This window comes from Marmota marmota, unplaced genomic scaffold (assembly GCF_001458135.2).
Source record: "Marmota marmota marmota unplaced genomic scaffold, marMar, whole genome shotgun sequence".
In the NCBI taxonomy this organism is placed as follows: domain Eukaryota; kingdom Metazoa; phylum Chordata; class Mammalia; order Rodentia; family Sciuridae; genus Marmota; species Marmota marmota.
The window spans coordinates 2,240,528-2,268,095 of record NW_026000138.1 but is presented as its reverse complement, the minus strand read 5'-3'; the positions used below and the strand labels follow the sequence as shown (position 1 = coordinate 2,268,095).

Sequence of the window (27,568 nt, the reverse complement as noted above, 5' to 3'; positions counted from 1 at the left end):
TTTTTTTTTTTTTTTTGGTGGAGGGGGATTGACCTGGGGCACTTTACCACTAGTCCTTTTCTTACTTTTTGAGACAGGGTCTCACTAACTTGTTGAGGCTGGCCTTGAACTTGTGATCCTCCTGTCTCAGCCTCCTGAGTTGCTGGAATTACAGGCATGCGCCATTGTGCCTGGCTTCAGTAGTTTTTTGTAGAGCAGAGGTTTTTAAAAAACAGTTACAGTATATCTTTTACAATTCATCGTTTTTGTGCTCTATTAACAAAATATTTGCCAAACCCAAGGCCTCTAAGATTTTCTTGTCTGTTTTCTTCAGTAAGATTTTTTGTGATGCTGGGGATTGAACCCAGGGCCTTGCACATGCTAGGCAAATACTCATACTAGGCAAGAGCTCTACCACTGAGCTATACCCTCTGCCTCTAGGAACCTTATACTTTTAGTTCTTATATTTAGGTTCATTTTGAGTTAATTTTTGTATATGATGTGAGGTAAGGGTTGGAATTCAGTTTACATAGAATGAATAACCTTGTTTATACCTTTTGTGATTACACTTCTTTATTTTTTATTTTTATTCTTTTGAGACAAGAATCTCAAAATGTTCCCAAAACTGGCCTTGAACTCCTGGGCTCAAGTAGTCCTCCTGCCTTAGCCTCCTGAGTAGCTAAGATCACAGGTGTGAGGCACCACACCTTGCTGAAATCTTTGATACATATTATTAGAGCAGGTTTCAAAAATTGTACCAATTAGAAAAGAACTCCCAGAATAAGAAAATTTTTGCAAATCATATATCTAGTAAAGGATGCATATGTGAATATATAAAGAGATTTACAGCTCAAAAATTTAGAAATCCTAATGTACAGATTGAGCTAAGGACTGAAGAGACATTTTTCCAAAGACACACAAATGACCAGAAGCATGTGGAAATATATTGAGCTTGTTCATCATTAGGAAAATACAAATCAGAACTACAGTGAGGTCCCACTTTCTGCTCACTAGGCCATGGTCTGCATTGGTGAGCACATGAAGGTTTGAGCACTCTGCACTGCTGACACTGCTGAGGGGAATGTAAACTGGTGCAGTGGCTGTGCTGTCTGGCAGTTCCTCAAAAAGTTAAACATAGAATTACCCTATGATTCAGCAGTTTCATTTCAGAGAGATGAAAACATATGTCCGTGCAAAAACTTGTTCATGAATTTTCATAGAAGCATTATTCATAATGAGAAAAAGTTAGAAATAAACTCAATGTCCTTCAACTGTTGAATGGTAAACAAAACGTTGTGAATCTAAGCAATGGAGTATTATTCCATCATGAAAGTGAATGAAGTACTGACATGCTTTAATGTGAGAGAACCTCAAAAACAGTATAATAAGAGGAAAAACTAGTCACAAAAAGTCACATAGTACAATTCCAGTTACGCACATCATCCAGAATGGACATACATATGAAGACAGAATGGATTAGTAGTTTCTTAGTGATAGCTAAGGAGTGCAGCATTTCTTTTTCTTTTCTTTTTCTTTTTTTGGCACTTAACCACTGAGCCACATCCCTGGCCCTTTTTTATACTTTATGTAGAGACAGGGTCTCATTGAGTTGCTTAGGGCCTCTTGTTACTAAGTTGCTGAGGCTGGCTTTGAACTTGAGTTCCTCCTGTCTCAGCCTCCTGAGCCTCGTGCACCATGGTGCCTGGCAAATTTTTAATAAATTAATTCTTTTTGCAGTACTGGAAATTGAACCCAGGAATACTCTATAATTAAGCCACATCCCCACTAGGCCTTTTTATCCCCTGCCCTATCTCAAATTTTAAAAAAGAGCTGAAGATACAGTTCAGTGGTTGAGTGCCCTGGGTTCAATCCCCAGTAACCCCCTCCACCACAGAGATACAGAATCAAGATATAGCACTGGCAGGTTCCTTGAATCCTTCCCAGGAGAAGCTCGCCTCTCCCACTGGGTGCCTATCAGGGATGGTTTTATATAATGTGTAGGGTACGCTTTTCTGGCTTCTTTTGTTAGCATGTTTGAAGATTGATCCAAGTTGCTCTGGGCTCAGAAGACATTCCACTGTACATCACACTGTTTCATCCATTCAACAGTTGATAGGACTTCTGGCTTCTGTTCAGTTTTATTGTTTTCAACTATATAATGAATAAAACTGCTCAGAACATCCATCTGCAAGTCTTGTAGACATACGGTTTTCACAGTGACACACACCTGTAATCCAGCTGCTCTGGAAGCTGAGGCAGAAGGATCAAAGTTCGAGGTCAGCCTGGGCAATTAGACTGTAGGAAAATAGAATAAAACATAAAGGGATTGGGGGAGAAAAAGAAAAAGGTTTTATTTCTTTTGATTAAATGCTGAGTCACATGCGAATGTATATTTACCTTCTAAAAAAATGGTGAAAGTGTTTCTCAGTTTTGTTTTTTTAAACTGTGTGCTAGTATTACCCTGCTTTTAAAGATCTTTGTGAATCTGATAGTCACAATTGGTATCACCAGTGTTTTAAGATTTATTTCTTTGGTCTCTAGTGATTCCTTTGTTTCCAAAGTTTGACCATTTATTATATATTTTTGAGTTTCCCTGAAAGCCCTGAGCCATACCCCAACCTGTTTTGTTCCTTTTTTTTTTTTTTTTTTTTTTTTTGGAGAGAGAATTTTTTAATATTTANTTTTTTTTTTTTTTTTTTTTTTTTTTTTTTTTTTTTTTTGGAGAGAGAATTTTTTAATATTTATTTTTTAGTTTTCGGTGGACACAACATCTTTATTTTATTTGTATGTGGTGCTGAGGATCGAACCCAGCACCCCACGCATGCCAGGCGAGCGCGCTACTGCATGAGCCACATCCCCAGCCCCTGTTTTGTTCCTTTAAAAAAAAAAAAATTGAGCATGGGCTTTTTTTTTCCCCCCCAGTTTTTGTTTTTGTTTTTTTTCAGATTTTTATTATAAAAGATTTTAAACAGAGAAGTTTAAATAATGCAACCACCACCATAATTACAGTCCCCCCTCCAACCTCCCTTTATTGGCTTTTATCATACTTTCTGTATCTATATCTCTTGCTTTCAGATGGTTCAACAAAATAAGTTGCAGACTTTTATGACATTTTATTCCTAAATATACAGACTACATGAAGTTTTCTGGTTTTTCTCCAAATGTCCTTTGTAATTAATTTTTATGAATCAGGACCTAATTCAGGCCTATACTTGTATTTGGTTTTCATCTTTTTAGTCTTTTAATCTAGTATAATCCTTCTCCTTTTCCTCATGCAGTGACTTTTTGTGTGTGTGTGTCGGGGGGGGGGATACCTGGGATGAACTCAGGATACTCTACTTTGGTGCTACACCTTTAGTCCTTCCCCTTTTAAATTTTTGAGACAGGTCTTACTAAGTTACCTAGGCTGGCCTCAAACCTGGAATCCTGCCTCAGTCTCTCAAATCACTGGAATTACAGGCATGTCCCACCACACCTGGCATGCATTGACCTTTTAAAGGGACTGATCTGGGTGTGAAGACTGTCCCACATTCTGCATTTGTTTTTCTGTTAGGGTGTTTAACTTGTGTGCCTGTCCTCTGCGTGTCCTATAAACCACATGTGATTTGGCCTAACCATTTTTGTTGGGTGCTTCATGAGTGTGTAACGTCAGGTTGCCCCACTGTCAGTGATGCTTACTTTAGTCATTTGATTCAGTATGAACTGCCAGATCTCCCTGTAGAGAGATGTTTTAGACCTCCTTCCTCAGCCTCCGGAGCTGCTGGGATTCAGGTATGTGAAACCGCATTCTGCAGATTTTCACTTTTTTATCATCAAACCACCAACAGTTGAGAAAAGACATCTCTCCACAATATCCCTTTTATGAGCCCTTCTTTCCCCTCTTGTTTTCTCTTGCCCCACTGCCTTCCTCTTTCTGCTTCACTTCAAACACTGGCATGGCAGGTGAACTCTTCCTCCTGTTCCATCATCCTTTTGGACCATAGATTCAGGAAATTACCCTTTGTCTAAATGTAAGATGTGGACAGCAGACTTTCCATAACTTTCTTCTTTTTCCAATAACTTGACTGGCACCTGTTCTTCTACTAGCAGGGGACACAGCAGCAAGGTACAGACTTTGACCCCTGGCACTCAGCATTCAGGTGCTGTTATCTTAACTCCTTTCTTCAAAACTAAGGACCCATTTATGGTGCTGATAGGGGAAGGAGGAAGAAGAGTGCAGGAGCTGAGGCTGTTCATGTCTGGACAAGGGGCTCCTTCCTTTTACAAGGAGCCCTTCCTCTGTATCCCCTTCTCTGGTCAGCCCTGTCCAACCTGGAGACAGGTGAGGCATCCTTTTGGAGGCAGGCACCATTAAATTTCCTTCCTTTGTGTTTCCCTGCACTTGTTCCCTGCAGGCCTGAACTCACTCGGCCATTTCTGTCATTCCCATTAGCTTATGGGGTTCTAGGGCAGGGCCCAGGGACTCACTTTGTTACCTGGGCCTCAGTGTTAAGCTGGTACCTTGCAGGCTCTGGTTGGGTAGTGCTGGGATGCTTCATTTCCTGGCCTGTGGAAGATCGCCTCCTTACAGTAGGATGCTTTGATCTCTGGTGATGGAAGCAAGATGCAGGCGTAGGCTCTTTTCTTTTTTTCCCCTTCATTCATCAAAAACACATATTAATCTGTACCTTCCTTATAATAGTTGAGGAATTAAAGGCCTTTGGCCTTTCCCTTTGTAACTCTAGCAGCTGACTCTCAGCCTTGTAAGGGGATCATTTCTTATTTATTTATTTTTTAAAATAAATACCTTTACTTTATTTGTTTATTTTTATGTGGTGCTGAGGATTGAACCCAGGGCCTCACACATGCTAGGCAAGCATTCTACCGCTGAGCCACAACTCCAGCCCTCTTATTTTATTATTGTGATTTTTATCTTATTTTATTTTTTGGTACCAAGAATCGAACCTAGGATCTTGCACGTACTAGGCACTCTATCACTGAGCTATATACCCAGGCCTTTTTATTTTTTGGAGACCAGATCTCACTAGGCTAGCCTCAAATTTTTGATTCTGCTCCTTCAGTCTCCTGAGTCTCTGGGATTGCAGGAGTGTGCCACCATACATTTCATTTATTTTTTTGGTGCTGGATTTTGAACTCAGGGATGCTTTACCACTAAGTGACATCCTCAGCCCTTTTTAGTTTTTATTTTGAGACAGGGTCTCGCTAAGTTGCTGAGGGTCTCCCTAAGACGCTAAGGCTGGTCATCTCACTTGGGATCCTCCTACCTCAGCCTCTGAATCACTGGATTACAGTTGTGCACCGCTGCGCCCAGCTATTTCATTCTTCTTTGTTTCTGTGGATTTGTCAGACTGAAAGAGCTGTGATTACATGACCAAGTACCTGAGTCCATGGAGCTGGTCCACTGCCTCCTAATGCACTCTCCAGTAGGCAGCGTGGCCCAGCACCCTCCCTTTCGCTCCTTCCAGGTTTCCAGCTCTCTAGCCTAACTAATTAATCAACGCTGGGGCAGAGGGCCTCTGAGCTAAGGGTGAAGGCCATCAGTCCCTCTGCAGCATTTCTTTTTTTGCCCAGGGAGCTAGGACAGGATGCAGGGGGTGTGGGTGCTGGGAAATCCCCAACTCCACCCTTTGCTGCTCCTGTGCAGTGGCTCTTCTGTAGTGGGGCTGATGCTGGAAGGATAACCTGCTCTGTGCTGCCCATACTGGCTGCAATCTTTTGTGTTTTTAACAAAAACACTTTAACAAAGTGTGAGATCTTGCAGGGTGTCTGGCCAGCTCCAAGGATCTTGTTTATCACCACCCCGCAACCCCACCAAATTGTTCCCTTTCTACATAAGCTGTAGTGCCTCAAGGCCTCTAAATGTGCCCTTTATAGTGAGTGGGTCACAGCTCTGAAGGTATGGCAAGCTGATTGTGCAAATCCATTCAGCAGAGACCCTTCTGTGTAACAGATGGAGCAGTCAGTCTGCTCCAACCTCCAACTTCATTTTTTCTTACCATAGCTCTGTGAAATCTATTTTCTTCTTCCCAAAGAAAGTGAAGTTCAGAGAGACCTGCGGTCTGCCTGGGCTGCAGAACTGCACTGGGGGACATTAATATCCTTTTCCCTGCTCTTCTGTGGCTGCAGGTAACAGGGTGATTCTGAAAGTGTTTTTCTGATTAGAAAAGCTGGCCCTGTGCCTGAAGTCACCCTAATTGGGAGACGCTCTGTGTTTCCACCCATGAAGGGGGCCTGGCCAAGGTTCTGCTGATAGATCTGATAGATTTTTCATGACATCAGGACAGGCATGGTGGACGAAACCAGATTTCCTCTGTAATGTCTGTGATTTTGACTATAGCAAAGTCAGGCATTGTCCTCCTCCTTATGCTGAGAAAACACAGCTGACTTATAGCCAACACAGGCTGCTGAAACTCTACAGTCAAAAAATCCATTTAAAGGTTGGCTTCATGTTTTATTCTGCTTGCCTCCTCTCATGCAGAATTCATAGTTCCCTAATGTCTATGGAAACAGAGAAGGAGGAGAGCTCCTTCCACCTTGGTCTAGTCTTCCCAGTTCCACAAACTCCTGGAGGGCCTGGCTGCATCAGTATATCAGGACTTCAGTTAGGAGAAGATAAATGCCTATCTCTTTTTTTTTGGTGTGTGTGGTACTGGAGATTGAACCCAGGGTTGCTTTACAACTGAGCTACATTCCACCACCCCTTTTTTAAAAAGAGAGTCTCACTAAGTTGCTGAGGCTGGCCTGAAACTTGCAGTCCTCCCACTCCAGCTCCCAAATTGCTGGGATTATTGATGTGGGCTACTGTGCCTGGTTAATGTCTATTATTTTGTGTGCTGACTTCTATAGTTTGTTTTTCCTAATAATCTGTGCCTTAGGCATTCTCATTTTCTTTTTGTCTATTTTGCCAAGAGGCCTTTGAAGCTGGGGTAAATGAGAGATCCATTAGTTACCCCTCCACTTGATTTTCATAGCACCCCAGTAACTAAAGGTGTTCTCACCTTCACATGCAGCTATAAAAAATATTTTTCTCTTTATGCATTTGCATTGACAGTTAAGATAGGAATTGCCTGTGCATCAGGGTCAATAATATACAAAGGTCTGATGTTAATATTGGGATTGGATAATAACTGAAACTTATCTCCTTCTGCTGTTTTTTTTTTTTAAGTTGATGAAAGAGGAAGAGGTTTGGGATGACAGTAGCACATGGGAGGGAGATCATCTGTAGCAGGCAAGGGAGAACAGATGTTGTTTTGGAATTTTGATGATGTGAAGAGGGCATTAAAAAGTTGTTTGCTTTGTTGAACTGCCCTTCTCAGAGATAAGCCAGAAGTCTGGTTGTAGTGGGGTGTCACAGGTTCATCTATTTGTTCTTTTGCCTAATGGCAGCTGGTGTGACCCCCCCCCCTTACTTTGGGTACCTCTCACTTGGGTTCTTTAGGGCTCACATCTCCTTTTCTAGGAAGGGGAATGCTCTGGACCTTTGGAACTGGAATAGAATTTGGACTAAGCTGCTTGAATTCTCTGTAAATGGGAGAAGCTATGGAAGCCTATTTATAGGTCTTGGCTACCTGGAGAGTGTTATCTTACCCTTTGAGATGCATCAGATGGCTTCAGGTTTCCCTGACTTTTAAGTAAGTTACGTAGCTGGCAATGCCTCAAAAATGACTGATGGTGATAATAACAAATTTGTGTCTTGCCAGTCTTCATAGGAGCTTGGAAACATTGACCCATGACCCATTTCTTTTGCATCTCTGGTAGCCAGTTTCTAGAGCCTTCACTCTTCGTGTGGTCTCTGGCCAGAAAACTGTTGATTCACTTCCTCTGTAAGCCAGGTATCTGCATTTCAGTGAAAGTTTTCATTCTTTACATACAATCTTACTTTAGACTATTTAAACCTGCCTTTTTGCACAGGTGGGGGAAGAGGCCAGAGCAGGATTATTCTTTGGGGAATATTCCTGGTACTGAATATAATAGAAGTCTTTCCTCTCTGTATCCCAGCTGTGCGGTTGCCTTATCAGCTAGGTGGGGCCATGTTGAATACAATAAAAGGTGTTGTATTGAAGGGTGCTCCAGTTCAGGGGTGTAACTATGCAATTTGGTTTTGTTTTGCTGGTTTCACTTTATACTTTTTATTTTTATACTATTTAAAAATGTTACAAAAGTATTATGATCAGAAATGTGAAAGACAGGGCTGGGGTTGTGGCTCAGTGGTAGAGCACTTGCCTCGCACTTGTGAGGCACTGGGTTCGATCCTCAGCACCACATAAAAATAAATAAACAAATAAAGGTATTATGTCCAGCTACAACAAAAAGAAAGAAAAAAATGTGAAAGACGTGTATAGAAAACTAAAAAGCTTCAGATTTCCTTTTCCATTTTTTCCTGTATGGTGCTTGGGCTCGAACCCTAGGCAAGCATGGTACCACTGAGCTACATCCAGCCTTTCTCTTTCCTTTCTAGTCAGTTGAATAGCTTGAATAAGTAGAGAAGCAAACCCTAACCTGGAATGGGGACAGCCCAATTGGCACATCAGTGCAGCCCACCTTAGGTATAGCCCCAATCAGAATACTAGAGGCGTTTCCTAATTTTCTTCCATTTCCCTTTCTTTCTTTCTATTAGGAGATAGGGTCAAAGGTGGCCTTAAACTACTGGGCTCAAGTAATCCTCCTGCATCAGCCTGCCAAGTATCTGGGACTACAGGTGTGCATCACTGAGCCTGGCAAGAGTTTTCTTTTGAGATTTGACAATGTGATTGTAAAGTTCAAATGGAAGAATAAATAGGCAAGAATTCTGAAATTTATTTTAAAAAATGATGGGCGCTAACCTTACTTGTGACAGTAAAGTATGTCACAAAGTTATAATTATTAAGTCAGGATCATGTTAATAGATGATGGAACACCAATCAGTGATATGAGGCCCTAGAGCAGACCCTACTGTATGTCATGACATAATATGTATTTATGGAAATGCCATTAATAAGTTGGGGAAGCTGAGATGGTCAGATACCTAGTCAGAATTTATTTTGGAGAACTGTATAAGGAACTGCATTTTGATTCCCTCCCCCACCCTCTGAAGAAGCAAGAGTTGAATGTTGAAAGTGATAAATCACTAAAAATATGTTTATGGCCAGGTGTGGTACATAGCTGTAATCCCAGCTACTAGGGAGGTTGAAGCAGAAGGATGGAAATAAAGTTCAAGGCCAGCTTAGACAACTTAGTGAAACTCTGTCTAAAGATAAAAAATAAAAAGAGCTGGGGGTGTCGCTCAGGGGTAGAGCACCCCTGGGTTCAGTCCCCAGTATCCCTCCCCTACAAAAATCCATATACACAATAACTCGTAAGAAATGGAGCATTCAGATGTGGTCCCAGGTGTGTGTGGAAAGGCTGTGTGCTGGGGTGGAAGTTTAGTGGAACAGAAAAAGTGGATGGTTTTAGCAAGTTGGTGGGAACCACTGACTAGGCAGGATCCCCCTCTTATTCATTACACCAAAATATATTCTAGACACAACAAAGAGTTGAATGTACAAAGTAAAGCTGTGGAAATACTAGAAGGAAATGTAAATGAGTATTTTCACAGGCTTAGGGTAGGAAACCCCCTTTCTAAAATATGACACAAAAAACAAACATAGAAGAAAGGACTTACATTTTTACTACATTAATGAAAAAATTCTACTAAAATAGCAACAGTAACCCACCATATATTAAAAATTTAAGTGGGACCAAAAAAAAAAAAAAAAACCAAAAGGGCATGTACCTTAAATTGTCAAGACAAATAGGACAGGACATGGTAACTCTTTGGTGAGTTGCAGACATTTCCACCAGATAAAGAGCCTCAAGCCAACAGGGAGGGAAACATTTTACCTTAAGAAAACCAACAGGGAACACACACAAAAATATACTGATGGGGGCTTGGATTGTGGCTCAGTTGTACAGTGCTTGCCTAGCACGGGTGGGGCCCTGGGTTCTATCCTCAGCACCACATAAAAATAAAATAAGGATATTGTGTCCAATTACAACTAAAAAATAAACATTAAAAAAAAAAGATGGTGATGGGAGTCAAAGTATCATTGAGCCAGATTTTGCCTGTAAAATTAGCAAGTATTAGTAATTAATATAAGTAATATTTTGGGGAAATAGGCATTATTCATTGCTATTGAGCGTAAATGAGTATAAATTTTTAAAGAGTCTTTAGCTATCACCAAATTATAAATATATATAAACCCTCTGATTCAGTTCTTTCATTTCTAGGAATTTTTCTTATAGAAACGGTCTCATAAATGCACAAAGATATAAATATTGGAATATTCATTATAGCATTGTTTATAATAGTAAAGAAACAGTGTTTGTTAATATGAATATCTATCTATGGGAAAGTAGTTAAATAGATTATGATAAATATGTGTAGTGGAATATTCTGTAGCCAATAAAATAATGTAAAACTCCATATTCACATAATAAGATATCTGTTACCTACAAGTGAAAAAACATGTTATAAAACAAAAGCATGATCCTTTATTTGTTTATTACGATTATTCATATATTTATATCTTTATCTGAATAAATATATTTTAAAAGAACACATGGGGGCTGGGTTGTAGCTCAGTGGTAGATTGCTCCCCTCACATGTGGAAGGCACTGGGTTCGGTCCTCAGCACCACATAAAAATAAAATAAAGGTATTGTGTCCATATACAACTAAAAAAAAAAAAAAAAAAGGACACAGCTCAGAAGGCTGAGGCAGGAGGATCGGAAGTTCAAAGCCAGCCTCAGCAAAAGTGAGGCACTAAGCAACTCAGTGAGACCCTGTCTCTAAATAAAATACAAAATAGGGCTGGGGATGTGGCTCAGTGGTCAAGTGTCCTGAGTTCAATCTCTGGTACCAAACACAAACCAAAACAAAGAAAAAGGACACATGGGCCAGCTACAAGGTTAGAATAATCCCTAAGACTTCTTTCAATAAATACACCAAATGCACATTATGGGGTTTGCAAAACTATCTCCAGGTTCAATGATTTGCTAGAAAGACCCCAGAACCCACTGAAGACTGATACACTTCCAGTTATATTTGATGACAGGGAAAGAATTCAAATTAACACCATCCAAGAGCAGAATTATTACCAAGTCTCCATCCATATTGCCTATGACTGACTTTTAGTCTCCAGCTGCTCCAGAGGTCCAGCTGAGACCTTAATCGCCAGCTGCTCAGGTGATCAGAACTGATGTCCCCTACTCCAAAACCCCCATGCAAACAAAACACTCCTATCAGGCAGGAGTTGCAGGGGCCTAGAATTCAAGGCTGAGGGTAAAGACTGTACCTGTCTTTAGATAGATATACAATATTCTCACCAAAATTTAAACGACTGTTCCTTCTAGGTGGTGAAATTGCTTGTGATCTTGCTTTTGTTTTTTGTACCATTCAGTATTGTTTGAATTTTCTTTAATGTGAGCATGTAATCTTTTTTCAAAAATCAGTAAGATTAAAAAAGGCTTAAAAAGAGATTAATGTTAAAACAGAATCTTTGCAGCCTCTGGGCAGGGAGGGAAGCAATAAAACACATAAGGAAAGACCAGTAGCTATGACTACACAAGCTTATGAACTACCTATTCAAACACATGCTATAATACACAAAAGACAATCAAAAGCCTCGTGGAGGGGCTAGGGAATAGCTCAGTGGTAAGGCAGTTGCCTAGCATGCAAAAGGCCCTACGTTCATCCTCAGCACTGCAAAAAACAATAGAACACGCAAAATCAAACCAAAGCAAAAGACCTAGAAGAATCATCTTTAAGAACTTCATGAACTGGGGCATGGTGGTACAAACGGAAATCCCAGCGGCTTGGGAGCCTGAGGCAAGAGGATCATGATTTCAAAGCCAGCCTCAGTAATTTAGGCTCTAAGAAACTCAGTGAGGCCTGTCTCTAATAAAATATTAAAAAAACCAAAAAACCCAAAAAAACAAAGCAAAAGAAAATCATGAACTGTAAATATCGCTAATGTAAAATATTACAATGTAAAATAGCAAGAAAAAAGCAGTGAGCATTTCAGTGGATGTTGAAAAGCTAAGTACAATTTTAGTCCTCTTACCTGTTATGTACCAAAGCCAGTATCCTGGTTTTGATATTGTCCTGCAGCCATATAAGATATTACCCTTGACTGAAAAGTACCTGGAACTCTTTGTTCCATTTTTGTGACTTGCTGTGAGTCTATACTTATTTCAAAATAAAAAGTTATATTTTTAAAATACAAAGAACATGAACAGACAACTCATAAAATAAATAAAAGTGACAACTAATGTATAGATCTTTTTTTCTTTTTTTTCCTCCTATGGTTTGAACCAGGGCCTCATGCATGCTAGGCAGGCACTCTGGCACTGAGCTACATGTCCAGCCCTTTTTATTTTTTGAAACAGGGTCTCAGTGAGTTGATGAGACTGGCTTTGAACTTGTGATCCTCCTGTGTGTATCACCATGCCCAGCATATTTTTTTAATTATTAAATCTCACTAACAAATGACACAAAATGAAGTGAGATACCACCTTTTTTTCAGTTGCAACTTGTTCCTAGAGGAAGGGGATCACCTGGATTTTTATCTATCTATCTATCTATCTATCTATCTGTCTATCTATCTATCTAACTATCTATTTATTTTAGCGCTGGGGAGCCCAGGGCTTAGTGTATGCTGAGCACATATTCTATTACTGAGCTATACCTCAGTGCAGACAAACATTTGAACATGGCTCTAAGTGGTGCTCTGCCCTGTGAGTCCATTTATGGCCAGAGTGTGACACTTTAAAACCCAGGGACATGCCCCACAATGACTAGTGTTTCCTCTGTGTTGAGCCCAGGGCCTCACACCTACTTGTAACCCGCTCACTGCTCTTGTGCGTGGGCATTTTGCAACTACAAAAGTGGACTCAGGAAGCTAATAAGACTTGTCCAGAAATAGAACCACTCTCCTTTCTTTCTTTGCTTAGAAGTGGTGTAAGTCTGGCGGTGTGTCTGTCTGCAAATGGAAGGCAAGACCATAGATCACTTGAGGTCACAGTCAGAGTAAAGGAGAGGTCAGCATTGTAGCCAGGTGGAATTCCCACATACTCTTGTTGTGGCTCGCCTTGCTGTAGAACAGAACTGGAACAGGACTTGCAGCCTGTGTTCTGCCTTGCTGCTACAGCCCTTAGAGGCTGTTCCTCTGCAGGACTTTCTTTTGAATGTAAAACAAATCAGGTAACCAACATAAGGGATGAATTTCAGGTGCAGGAGAGGTACCCATACTCAGGCATGGGAGCAGGCCCCAAACCCCCTGGGCTCCTCTGAAGGAGCCCTCCTCTGAGTGGCAGCTTCAAAGTGCCAGGACGATTCTTGCATGTACATTGCCCTCCTCCTGCCCTGCACTTGCTGTGGCTACTCACCATGTTCCAACTCCTCAATGAACCTTTGTCCCTCTACAGCCTGTTAGTTTTGGCTCTTATAGCCTGTGGGACCAGGCCCAGAACCCAGGACAATCCAACAGAGACTGCTCTTTAGAAGAAGAAGAATTGGAGTCTTGGAGGAGAGATGAGGCTGAGCATTGTGCCTCCACTCACTCATTAAAGACATCCGCTTAATAACCATTATCCTATCTGGTCTGGTACACAGAACTGTCTCATTCACAAGTCCATGTCTGTCTGTGTGGTTAATCCAAAGCTCCCAATTAACAGGAGCTTTATATGTTCCTGAACTGTGTCTGATCTTTTTTTTTTTTTTTGCTTATTTAGGGGGAAAATATTTATTTATTTATTTATTTATTTATTTATTCATTCATTCATTCATTCATTCCTGTGATACATTTGAACAGTACAAAAAAAAAAAACAGTAAACAGTGAAAACTTCCCACCAGGCCCCATAACTGTCCAATTCGTTTCTCTAAAGGGGATTGCAGTTATCAATCACTGTTTACCTCTTTCTTGTGTGTTCTTCCAGAGATTGGCTGGCTGTCTATTCTCCTCACTCCCCTTCTTCCTCCCTTCCTTTCTTCTTGTTTGTCTGTGTATATTATATACCCCCCTGTTAAAAATACAGATGGGGCTGGGGATATAGTTCAGTGGTAAAGTGCATGCTTAGCATATGTGAGGCCCTCAATTTGATTCCCAAATCAAAAACAAACAAAATTACACCACAAACAAACAAAATTAATAATGCCTCTTATAGATTGGGCCTATATATTAGCACATAAAAATGCTTTTTAATGATCCCGTAGTGTTCCACTATATGGATATACCAGTGTTTGAACCGATCCCCTCTGATGAACATCTAGTTTGTTTCCAGCCTTCTGCTACTGCAGATAGTGCTGGGGTTTAGTGTCCTTCTGTTTGTGTATTCTTGCCTGTGTGCAATTGGATCTATAGAATCAATTTCTACAACTTGAATTGTGGATCAAAAGGATGTGCATTCAAAATGTTGATAAGCAGTTGTCAGCTTGCTCCCAGCGAGGCTCACAATTGTTTTTGCCCATCATTATGTCCCCATTGCCAGCTCAATGATGAGACCTCTCTCCCCTGCCAGTGTTCTGAACCATTTGGGAAATATGACAAGGGAATTAGTTTTTGGCAACATTGTTCATGGTAGCCCAAAAGTAGAAACATCCCAGCTGTCTGTCCATAGAGGAACAGAGGAATAGAATGTGGACTAGAGGAATAGAAAGTAGGTTCATCCTTTATGTGGGTTACCTGGTTGGTTGGTTTGTTTTACATTCTAAAGAAAGTCCTGCAGAGGAACAGCACACAGTGGAATAGGATTCAGCCTTAAAAAGGAATGAAGTTCTGAACCTGCTACAACATGGGTGAGGCTTGAAAATATGTAGAGCTGTGCGTGTGGCCCAGTGGTAGAGTGCTTGTGTAGTATTTGTGAGGCCCTGGGTTCACGGCCCAGCACCACAATAAAATGTAGAAAAAGGAAATAAAAGAAAATATTATGCTAAAATAAAGAAGCCAGACACAAACAGCCACATATTGTATGATTCCATTTATATAAATTGTCCAAGAGCTAATGCAGGACTAACTGGTGACAAAAAAAAGTTTGGAGCCAGGCGCCATGGTGCATGCCTGTAATCCCAGCTACTCAGGAGGCTGAGACAGGAGAATCGCGAGCTCAAAGCCCATCTCAGCAATTTAGTGAGGCCCTAAGCAACTCAATGAGACCCTATTTCTAAATAAAATACAAAATAGGGTTGGGGATGTGGCTCAGGAGTGGAGCGTCCCTACGTTCAATCCCCAGTACCAAAACAAACAAACCAACAAAACCAAACAAACCAAAAAAAAGTTGGGGAACTAGGTAACGGTGATGATTGTGCAACATTTTGAATGTACTTAGTGGCACTAAATCATATACTTTAAAATGGCTAAAATGGTAGATTTTATGTTACATGTGATTTATCATGATAAAAATAAAAAGTACCATCAGATGATGGCTAAAATGTTACCATGTTGTTGATCGAGCTGAAGATGAGCTTGTGAGTTAACCCCAGACTGACTTCCTCCCTCCATGTCCTCCCTCCAGTGCAGAGCATGGTGAATATGGGCAGCTGCCTCCCAAGAGAAGAGGGGAATGGCCTGCCACCTCTACCAGTCCCTCATCTGCTCTTACACTGACACCCTCTCCACCTGTCTGTGAGGAAGTAAGGAGGCAGGGCTGGGGATGCTTTGCTATTGGCCAACCCACCAAGCAGCATCAGGAACGATGGGGACATGTTGCCCCATAACATATACGATGGTATAAACGAATGGAACAGACCCTGAGACCTCTGCCTTCTTCCTGTTGGAGAGAAGGTTTGACCAGGAGTTAGGTTCCAATCCTGCCTGAGACCAACAGAATCCCAAATCTGTGGCCTGCTCCTGCCCTCCCTCACTTTGCTGCCCTTCCCTGTTTTCCTACTTATCTAGCTTGGCCTGTGCAAGCCTTGCATTTTAATTTCCTTTCATTCCAAAATAGTCTTTTGCCAGACCTCTGAAGAATTTATGGTTTGTTCACTCGGTGCAACAAAGTTTTGAGAGGGATCTTTGTTGTCCTGTGAAGTTCCTGTTTCATGTCCAGAACCTGCCTTCTAAGAAGGGTGGCCAGGCTGGGTGGTATGAAAACTTCTCTTCATGGAAACACTTAGTATTCATTTAAAAACTGGATGTAAAGGCATTTCCTTGTACCAGACACTATGCTGGCAGCCCCAAGATGAGCTGGACCTAGACAGTGGCCTTCCTATATAGTGGGCAGGGAGGCTTAGTGGATAGTAAGTCCCATTGGGATCATTGTTCTGACATAAGGAGGGGCAAAGTTGGGAGGCAAAGGCTGGCAGAGGACGTCACGGTATTTGGCGGAAAGCTAGTGGTCTCAGAAAATTTCATCAGTGGTCCTGGTTATGCTTTGAAGAAGAAATGCATTTGGACCAAGAAGCGTATTTCCATCACATCTGGAAGATGAGTTTTGCTGTGGCAGTGTGGGGGCAGAGTCCGAACTAGAGAGACTTTCTGGAAACACTGCTCATGGCTCTGCCAGGGAACAGCTGCCTTTTCCCATGAAACTAGAAGCTTCTCTAAAAGGCTCCACAAGGGAGCCCCAGCAAACAGAAAGGCAGCTGTTCCCTGGTATAACAAACAATGTACCTGAGCATCTTATAGGCCAAGGAGCCCATCAGGAAGGTGACTTAGAGAGGCTTACCCCAGCATTTCCTAATATAATTTGTCTATTGTCATATTGTAACATCATTTGTCTTGGTAACCCTTGATATCATAGAGCAATGTGAGTTGCATCTTCAGATTTTTATTTGGACTTGCTGTGGTGGGCAGGGAAGTCTGTACCTTAAGTTTTGCCTTTGCATTTGGGCCCATTTCTTTGTGTCTGTGGAGCGCCACCTATTGGCTATGAGGATAATATAGGAACCTGGACTGATGGAAGTTCTGAAATCTTGCATCTTCCTGCTGAAATGGGACTGTACTTGACCTAAACATCAAGGAGAAGGGAAACATTTCATCAAGCAGGGAGGAAGAAGTGAAGAATCCTCAAACTCACCCCTGTCAGGGGGAGCACGTGGAGCACCACCAACCCAGTGGGAGAATCCAGAAAGCTCTCTGCAAGAAGCAGCATTTAAGCTAAGGCCGAGGAAAGGAGGGGAGGCCCACACTGCTCCTTCTGCCTGCGACTGGTCAGGGCAGTGAAGCCCTCAGTGTCCTTCCAGACAAGGCTGGAGGTAGAGCCTACAAGAAGCTAATAGCTCCCTCCCACCATGAAAAGACAATCCTCTTTCCCTCCAGTGCAAGGTTGAATTTCTTTACCATCCCACTCCTGTTGTGCCTTGTTGAAGGTGCTGGATAAGAAAAGCTAGAGTTGGATTTTTTTTGTTTGTTTTCTTTCAGTGCTGGGAATTGAATCCAGGGACACTTAACCACTGAACTACATTTCCAGTCCTTTTCATTTATTTACTTTTGATACAGGGTCTCACTGGTTTGCTCAGGCTGGCCTTGAACTGATGATCCTCCTGCCTCAGCCTCCCAAGTTGCCGGGAGTGTAGTTGTGTGTCAGTACTCCAATTAGGTTTATATCAGCAGGTGATTAATTTGGAGACCACATTAGGACACCAGCAGCTCCCCAGTCTGTGTGGGTACTCTGCAGCCATTTCTGGGAGGCCAGTGTTTGGTCAGATTCTGGTCCTACTGAGGATGTAGAGTAACCTTAAAATTCTTACTTCAGAATGAGGAAGGGGTGTCAATTATAGGGAAAGGTTGTTTTGTTTTGTTTGTTAAAGAGTGAAAGAAGTGGGATTTATTCAAGTGTGAAGAATAAAAATAGAGTTGGCAGGGGCAAGAGGGGACCCAATAGGGGTTGCCAGGGTTTTGTTTTTTTTCCTTAAGGAAATAAAGAGACAAGGACAGTGTTATTTTCTTTTGTTTTCTAGAACCACCTCCCTGGCCATATCTTCAGTTGCTAGAGAACCTCGCACAGGAGGGAAAGAGGATTGTCTTTTTCATGGTGGGAGGGAGCTATTAGCTTCTTGTAGGCTCTGCCTCCAGCCTTGTCTGGACGGCCACTGGGGGCTTCACTGCCCTGACCAGTGGCAGGCAGAAGGAACAGTGTGGGCCTCCCCTCCTTTCCTCGGCCTTAGCTTAAATGCTGCTTCCTCCAGAGAGCTTTCTGGATTCTCCCACTGGGTTGGTGGTGCTTCACGTGCTCCCCCAGTCTTTGCTTATACTTCACACTCAGCACACAGGCCTGGGAGAGCAGGGCCCCTGCTGCCCTGCCCGTGTCCTTCCTTGATTCTTAGCACTTCACCACACAGAGTAAGGTGCTTGATACTTGTTGAATAAGTGGGAAGCACTGAAGAAGGAACCCTTGGCCCCACAGCTTTGGGGGCTCACAGGCACCACAGGGCTGACCTTCCTGTGTCTCTGCTGGGATTGAGGGTGCGCACAAGGCACCTCCCTCTTCCGCCTGTGCAGGAGCTGCAGCCACCTGGCAATGTGGCAGACATCTCAAGTCAGGAGATGTTAAAAAGATAGCTTTCAGGACTAACTAAAATCTGATTCTCGAGATAGTTACTCACAGTTTTTTTATATTTTGCTTTAGGGTTTAACAGATATGGGGTGGGGAGAGGAGAGAGAATCTATATGTGTAAACACATGCCCATTCTTATTCAATCCTTAGTGAAATACTCTGGAGGAGGGGCATTTTATTTTGATTCTACCAGGGAAAGGCTGTGCCAGAATAGATGGGTGCCTGCTTAGCTGGGGTATGCTCTACAGCAGAGGCTCTGAACCCCAGAGGTGTGGTGACAGGTCAGTCACATGGAGATGAGCCAGGTGGACTGGGAAGCAAAAGAAGCACTAAAGGTTTTGACTCTTCTGAGGTTCCTGACCTTTTGGGCAGAAGCTGCTGTTACTCGTATGTCCCCTACATGCAAAGAATGTTTCTATGACATGTCCTCTGTGGGGTGAGTTTTCTGGCCAACATAATCCAAAGCTTGGGCTCCTTGATGGCTTGGGTGGGAAGGTAGAGCACCCTGGGTTCAATTCAACACATAAACCAAAGAATGTTTATTATTTAAGTACCTCCTTTGGACACTCCAGCAGCTGCCTGATTGCCGACAAACCTCTGCCCCTCAGAGGGCCTTTCTGAATGGGTTTGGAGAAGAGACAAGGCTGTGGCCTGTGACCAGATAGATCACTCCAAACCCCCTTTAATACAGACCAAAAATAATACCTTGCCCATCTTAAGCCATCTGAAAAAGGGACCCCTCTGCCAGTTGTTCAGAGTGGCCCCTGGCAGGACACTTGGAAAACTGAATTGCTTGAAAGCCTGCACCTCCAGGGAGCTCTCTGCCAGCTGTTAGCTTGGTTTGCAAGTACCCGTAACCTGTTCCAGGAAAAATTACTAAGTAAGCCCATCCTGGTGGCAAGAGAGATGCAGTCACGTGTGTATACACCTGTGCTCAGACATCTCTGCATCAGGTGTTGGTGTTGTCCCAGAGGCTGACTAAAGCCAAGAAGAGAGGCCAGGCCAGCCCAGAAGGGTGGCATTGGAACAGCTTCTGGAAGGCAGAGCAGGGGCTGGGCAGAGGGAGTTCCTTCCTTCATGAGTGAGGACCCAGTGTCAGGGACTCTGAACAGGAGGAACTCCCAGTCATCGAGGCCCTTAGGACATTTGTATGCCTGGATTGCCCGTACCACCCCTAATTGTTAAAGAGTCTACCTTCCAATTCTTCCTGGAGTATGTGAAGGGCACTTGCAGACCAGGCTAACAGCAGACAAGGAATGCTGCTGAAGGCATGGACAGTTCAGGTTCCCAAGTGCTGTGCCAGGAGCCACCTCCAAGCAATGCAGAGAGGTCCCCTTCTCATAAGGCTTGAGAAAGGCAAGTGGGGACCAGGGACAAAGGAAGTGGGTCAAGACCAGGGAAAAGGAGCCTAGTTTTCATTCAGTGGTCAACAGATTTCTTTTTGGTATTTAATTCGGAAAATGTTACAGATAGACAAAAGTAGCCCAAAGAGTTAAGTGAACTTCATAGTATCAACTGCTGCAGTATTTATGCCCTCCATGCCTGACACTTTTGCCATCACGCCCTACTCCTACCCCATATGCTGTGAAAAAATCCTGAAGTAACATGTGTTCTGTCAAGCCTACTCTGTGGCTGGTAATGAATCCATTGAGAGTTCTGGGGTTCCCGAATGACAGGGCAGCATGGATTAATTTCACTTCATTTTCCAAGAAACTACTAAGTCTCCCTGCTTTGTCTCTCTTTCAGTGGGAAGTTGGTGTCTCCAAAGTGGAAGAATTTCAAGGGCCTGAAGCTCCAGTGGAGAGACAAGATCCGGCTCAACAACGCCATCTGGCGGGCCTGGTACATGCAGTGTGAGTGCCTGGGTATGGGGCTGAGGGCCTCCAGTTATCTGGGATCAGATCTCTACCCACTGGAGACCTGAGCAACTTGGGACCCAGAGCTTGGAGGCATCATGTTCTAATAGGAGAGTTTCTCAAGCAGTCTGTGGAGATGGGAAGACCAAGCCAAATCCCAGAGACCTGGATACTCAGCTGTGTCCAGGCATAGTTGGCTGACAGAGCATAGAGTCTGGAGGGACAGATGTGTGAGACCACTGTTCACAGTGTAGTGTGCTCAGTAGCATGCTAGACGCTTGTGCCCAGAGGAAGAGGAAGGGGTTCTCTTCAGGGGAGTCAGGAGTGAAGTCAAGAGGTGACATTTGAGGAGCTGGAAAGTAGTTCTTGTTTTCAGCAGGTCTGAAAAAATGCAGGCAGGGCTGGGTTATAGCTCAGTTGGTAGCGTGCTTGCCTCACATGCACAAGGCCCTGGGTACCACACACACACACACACAAAAAAAAAAAAGTCTGAAAAAATGCAGGTAGCTGGGCATTATAATATATAATATATATAATACATAATCCCAGCAACTCGGGAAGCCAAGGCAGGAGGATCACAAGTTTGAGGTTAGTCTGGCAATTTAGTGAGACCCTGTCTCAAAATTTAAAAAAATAAATAAAAAGAACCACGCTGTAGCTCAGAGGTAGAGGACCCCTGGGTGAACCCCAGTACACACACATAGTTTTTTTTATAAGTTGCAGGCACAGCTGTGTCCTGTACCCAGGAGCTTGGATGCCACAGGACCCAGTGACTCAAGTTGAGTGGACAAAGCATTGCTAGCGCAGGCTGCACCCCTCTCCATGAGCCAATTCCCTCTCTTGCTCACACATTATTGTCAGATTCTTTGCCTTTCACCTGGATGGCTTCCAGGGGAAAGAGAAGGAAGGAACACTCTAGAGGATCTCATCTTGAGGGAAGAGTGTGGATAGGTAGGACAGGATTCCTTCAGGGTTCTTGGTGCAATGACAATGTCTCATCTCTCTTTTCAGATTTGGAGAAGCGCAAGAATCCCGTGTGCCACTTTGTCACCCCACTGGATGGCTCTGTTGATGTAGATGAGCACCGCCGACCAGAGGTACTTGGCAAGCCATCATGGTGGGCTGAGAAAGGAAACTGCTTTTGCTTCCCGGGATAGACTTGCTGAGGGCTGAGTTCTGTGGGGGAGACTGGGTGGAAGAAGCAGGGTCCCATGTTGTGACAGCAGTTAGTATGAACCTAAGAAGGCACAGGTGGCCTCCAATACCCTCCAACCCACAGAGATTCCCTCCTTAGGCCAACCTGGTGGAGACTCATCCTCTCCTCTTGTATAAGTGGGTCTTTCTTCTGGAAGTTATCAAGAGAGAAGTCTGCCTCCTTACAGAGCAGATGTCATTACTCCTACAGGAACCTGAGATCACTAGATACTGAGAGCAACAAGAAAGAGCACCCTTTTAAAAAGCTGGTTGCACAGCAGTATTTTTAGTATATTTATGTTAATTTAAAAGTGTAAGTGTGCACTTGTGATTATATGTGCAAATGACATGTCTAGAAGGATATAGAGATTCATTCATTTCTTATTTATTCATTTATTTATTTATTTTGCTGCTGGGGATGGAACCCAGGGCCTCATGCATGCCAGGCAAGTGCTCTATCACTGAACTGCATCCCCAGCCCTAGAAACCTTTTAATAGAGGGTCCCTTTGGGAAATGAAATTAGAATGGGTGCCAGACAATGAAGGCCAACTCTGTTTTCACTTTTTTCTTTTTATCTAAGAATGCCTTTCTGTTATGATAAAAGAGGGGGTAGATTTAAAGTAACCTAATGAAGTAGTCCTGAAACTCTCAGGTATAATCTGCTGTTTAACATCATATGATTTCCTTAGGTATGATGGAAATATTGAAATTGTTTTTAGCTGGGCACCGTGGCGTATGCCTGTAATCCCAGCAATTCAGGAGGTTGAGATAGGAGGATCACTAAATTCAAAGCCAGCCTCAGTAACTTAGCAAAGTCTTAAGCAACTTTGTGAAACCTTATCTCAAAAATAAATCAATAAATACATAAATAAAGTAAATAAAAAATTTTTTAAAAAGATTCTGTTTTTAAAAAAGTGATCCTTAGGCTGGAGTTGTGGCTCAGTGGTAGAGCACTTGCCTAGCATGTGTAAGGCATTGGGTTTGATTCTCAGCACCAAATATAAATAAGTAAATAGAATAAAGGTTCATCAACAACTAATAAAAAATTTTTTAAAAAATGGTTCTTCATTGTTACTGACACAAACCATGAAGGTTTGCAGGTGAGGGGAAATGAGCTTGAAGCCTGAAGGCTGGGCCTGCATTGGGCAGAGTAGGTTCTATCCTGAGTCTCCAGGGCCACCAGGGAAGGCATGTATCCTGCTGCAGTGGAAGGGTGGATTTGGTGCTCTTGCGGTACCTGATCCACCTGAAACCTGTGTGATCACCTGCTCATTTTCACCCTTTGAGAAAGCAGCTGAGGCTACTGGAAAAGATATTATATGGGCTGCCCATGAGGTTCTGGAAGACTCCATGCTGGGAAAGAGTGACTCTGCTTTCTCTTGCGCCCCAGTGTGGATCCTTAGGACCCAAACCAGGATTCCCCTTAGATGTTTTAGGTCTTGAAATGAAAATGTGTCTTTAATCAGAGGGCCAGAAGAAATGCAGCATGCTCTGCGAGTGAAGTCGCAGCCTCGCAGTGATGAGGTTCCCAGAGCTGGGTCGTCCGAGGCCCACTCTGAGTAGTGGATACTCTGGTGTTCATGACTGAGTTTTGTTGATCATCTAAGACTGCTCTTTTCAATGTGGCCTCTCTATTACAGGCCATCACCACAGAGGGGAAGTACTGGAAAAGTCGCATTGAGTTTGTGATCAGGGAATACCACAAGTGGAGGACCTACTTCAAGAAAAGGGTATCTAAAAATGAATGAATGAATGAAAAGGGTGTTGTGTCACATTTGTCGCAACTAAAACACTCAGGGTCACTCCAGGGGAACTGGGCTGCACAAAATAACCACACAAGAGACAGAAATATCTTTTTCTTTGGGGGGGGTCCTGTGACGGCTCCTCTGACTTTAAGGGTTCGCAGAAAGAGTGGGCGCGTGCTGACCCCTTTTATTGAGGAGAAGCCATTCAAGTGAGGCCAGCGGTCAGGGTTCAGGGGGCTGAGTCTAGCTTCATGATGTCTGCTGTCAGCAGGTTGACTGCCATCTAGGAAGGCCACAACCAAAGGCAGAGCAAGAGAAGGGGACACACAAAGGGCATTTCCATGGAACATTCTATCCTAAACAGGGCAAAAGGGTAATATCACAAAGGAACAGGTGAGCATAGCCCGACCCATGGGGCTACAGGGAGGCACGCCTACGCGTGAAGACACATTCTGCTACTTCAAGGATCGGGGCAGCCGTATAGGGCCACTATGAATGTGGCCAGTTCACTACGAAAGTGACAGACAGAGCCTCTGTCAATCATGGGAAGGAAAATGCTGGTTACTCAGTACGACAGCCCCCCATAGTGTTAGACTCGGGCTCCCCCAAAGAACATGTTCAGGAAGCCCCTGTAGAGGAGGGAAGGAGCACAGCCCCCATTCAAAATACTGGCCCAAGGCCCTGGGCTCCACACTGCTCCACACTGCTCCACCAGAGGCAGAGAATCAGGAAGGAAAGTGGGAAGCCAGCATTCACACCCTAAGTGGTGGCCTTCAGTTTCCTCATCTCTGAACAGGGCATTTCTTCCACAGACCCTGGGATGACCAAATCCTGGGGATGGCAATAAGCAGGGTCCCTCTCCCTGCCTGCCTCCTAGAGAGATGAGGCCCGGGTGCTTCCAGAGGGTTCACTCACATTGTGGGGAGATGAAGCTGGGTCCTCTTCCCTCCCAGGGCTCTTGGTGACCCCCTGGTCCCACTCCTTTTGTCCATAGCTACAGCAACACAAGGATGAAGACCTCTCCAGCCTGGCCCAGGTGAGTGATTCTGTGGGCCCTGCCTGGGAGAGCTGTGGGACAGGGACTGCCTGAGGTGGAGACAGGTCCTGGGCAGGCTGGGAGGAGCTGCCCTCTACCTCCCGCCTCATCTTCACAGCACGGCTCTGTGGCGCGCTTCCCAGCACGGTGGGACTGAGGATTCCGAGTTCCACAGCTGCCCTTTGATGTTTCCTCCCCCTCTGTTGGTGGCAGGATGATGACATACTGTATTGGCATAAGCATGGGGATGGCTGGAAGACCCCAGTGCCCATGGAGGAGGATCCCCTGCTGGACACGGACATGCTCATGTCAGAATTCAGCGACACCCTCTTCTCCACACTTTCATCACACCAGCCAGTGGCCTGGCCCAACCCACGAGAAATAGGTAACCCCAGCTCAGTCCTGGAAAGCTGGCTTCTCTGCCAGGCCTCTCAGGGTCATTTCTGAGCTGCTGCATGTCATCTGTCAAGGCTAGGCAGAGAGGAAGAGAAGGATCAGCCGACCTCCTTCACTTAGGGCCACGTGCACTGAATAGGATGGGGACTACAGATTGAGTCACACTGCAGCAGCTGTCATTCCCTTGGCACCACTGTGAGAAAAAAGCAGGGGTGTGGTCTGAACCAATTTAATGTTTCTGATATTAAATGTTAGATATTATTTCTGATACTGTCCTGCTGTCCTCTTTAGTCAGGGACACATGCCAGTACTGAGATCTACATGTCAGGGCCATGTGACTCTAAAGAAAACTGGAAGCACTTCTGGACCTGACTTCCCAACTGGAGGCCTCCTGTCTTCCAGTGAACCCAGAGAAGTCTGAAACTCAGAACTGGGAAAGGGAGTGGAGGGTTGGCATCTGCTCAGCTATTTGCGGCTTTCTGGGGGTGTCCCATTCCCTGATACTCCATTTACCCATCTAGTAAAAACTCACTTTTCCCTGCCTTCTGAGTATGGGAATGGCCACAAACCTCCAAGAATGTAGAAACCCCAGCCAGCTGCCCACAGTTCTCCTTAGAAGAATCTAGAATGTGAGCAGGGCCAAGAAAATCTATTCCAGGACTTTTATATGTTCCCACACCCTGTCTGAGAAGGCGAAGTGATTCCTCTCTCCTAATTCTCCCTCCTAATTCTTACAGCACATCTAGGAAATGCAGACATGATCCAGCCAGGGCTGATCCCTCTGCAACCCAACCTGGACTTCATGGATACCTTTGAACCTTTCCAGGGTGAGGACCCCAGGGCAGAGGGAGCACGGGCCTGGCTCTTCCTGCCTGCCACAGAGCACATTGGTGCTTCCCTTTCAGAAAGAGAATGGTTAGAGTGGACATGGTGGAAGACTTAGAATTTTTCAAAAACTAAACTTTTATTTTGTAGTAACTGCAAAGCTTGGGAAATTTTTCTGGGCCATTGCTCTCTCGAAGGAAGTTGACATTCTCAGAAGGCATTATCACCAGTTTGGAGCCTGACTGTGAGCAGTTCTCCCTCTAAGCAGCAGAGGGCACTGATGACACAGCCACCTCCCAACAAAGCTTCCTGCAGTTAGATCAGGTCCTTGAGCTGCTGTCATCACTGAAATGCCTGCCTGGCCTCAGGAGTTTTCAGTCAGCAGTGATGGCTCTAGACAGGCACCTCTTTCTACAGAAGAAGTCATCTCTGGGGGGTGGGGTACTCTGTGGTCATGGCAGCCCTGAGGTAGGGTGGGGTTCAGCCCTGTTTGTTTGGGTCTTTCTTCTAAGAAACGGTGGGCACCCAGAGCTCAAACCCTGCTGGCTTGTTCTTTTTTAGACCTCTTCTCTTCCAGTCGCTCCATTTTTGGCTCCTTGCTGCCTACACCTGCCTCAGCATCTGTACCAGATCCCAACAGCCCTCCTGCTCAGGTAGAGGACATTGGGGAAGTTGCAGGGGGTAGCAGGCATGGGGTTGTCATCATAGTTTGCAGTAGAGCTAGGTCAATGACATAACCATGCAATCACAAGCAAAGTGGTAGGTGATGCTAGATGTGGTGCTGAACACAGGGATCGGGTAAAGAAATCCCAGAGTCCTCTTCAGAAGCATTCTTACACACCACAGGTGTTCTCCCCCAAGGCTCCTCATGACTTATGTGTGGCCAGTTCTGTTCTGAACAGTTGAGATAGGATTAGCTAGAGAGAATGAAAACACGGATCACTAATAAAAATAGTTCTGTATATTTCTTTCACTTGTTTTACTTAGTAATCAACAAAAGTTGGTTACCGGGTGCTGAGGCTACAGAACCGAACGAGCTGCCCTGGGAGAGTCCTCTCTGGCTGGTGCCTGTATCCAGTTAGCTACTGGTAACCTGGCACCATTTCCCTCCACCTGACTCGGGGAAGAATTTCTTCTATAGAGACCGAGGTCTCCACAGTTGATTCCTCATAGCTTTTCCCACTTAGGAAGATGTGGCCTGCCTAGAAATTGACATCTGAAGCTGTCCTGGGGGAACCCCTGAGCAGCTGCAGTCCAGGCCAACTCTGCTCTGTAATAGAAGACGACAGAAACTGTAGGGAGACCCTTACTTGACTCCAGAAACCAGATATTCCCAGGCTGCTGTCCAGCTGTGTGGAGGCCGCTGCTTTGTCTGAACTGTGTTATCATTCAGCTCCTCATGGAAATAAGACCCCTGTCAACACCCTGGGGACACCGATCTATTTTCCTAGCACAGCAGCAGAGAGATAGCATTTCAGTCCCTCTGTCCCAGTGTCTGAAGTTGGGCTTTGTAGTACGCAAAACACTAAAGGGCGAAGGTGGACGTCTGATCCACGTTGGCCCTTCACTTCTCTTCCTTTCTCAGGGGAGCGTCCTGCAGACCTCAGCTCTGCCCACTGTGAGCCTTCCCGACAGCCTCATCGTACCCTCTGCTGCTCCCTCCCTTGACCCCACAGGTGGGCAGGGCTGTGAGCGTGCTTCTCAGACTGAGGACCCATTTACCCAGTCCCCGGACTTTGGTCCCTCGGAGCCCCCCCCAAGCGTCCCTCAGCCCTTCCTCCCCATCTTTACCATGCCCTTACTCTCCCCCAGCCCTGCCCCAACCCCTGTTCCACCTGCATTACCTTTAGTTTCCTCTCCTGTCCCTGCCCTGAACCCCCCAACGCCACCTGCCTTTCTGCAGAAGTTTGCTGAAGTCAGCAAGTCGCCCCCTGTCATCACCCACACGGCTTCCGCCACCCTCACCCACACAGCCTGCACCACCACCTTCAGCCAGAGCCAGGGCCTTGTGATCACAGCCCACCAC

General features: G+C 44.4%; 1 protein-coding gene across 1 annotated transcript in view; it reads left to right on the top strand.

Annotated features, from left to right (window-relative positions):
- Positions 1 to 27,568, top strand: part of LOC107156406 (MLX interacting protein) — a 56,563-nt gene that overhangs the window by 18,814 nt on the left and 10,181 nt on the right. Inside the window, 8 exon segments of the mRNA XM_015502460.2 lie at positions 20,236 to 20,342; positions 21,357 to 21,442; positions 23,181 to 23,270; positions 24,280 to 24,321; positions 24,535 to 24,706; positions 25,455 to 25,544; positions 26,104 to 26,195; positions 27,128 to 27,568. The exon segment at positions 27,128 to 27,568 is cut by the window's right edge and continues 229 nt beyond it. Coding sequence (XP_015357946.1) covers positions 20,236 to 20,342; positions 21,357 to 21,442; positions 23,181 to 23,270; positions 24,280 to 24,321; positions 24,535 to 24,706; positions 25,455 to 25,544; positions 26,104 to 26,195; positions 27,128 to 27,568 — 1,120 coding nt within the window.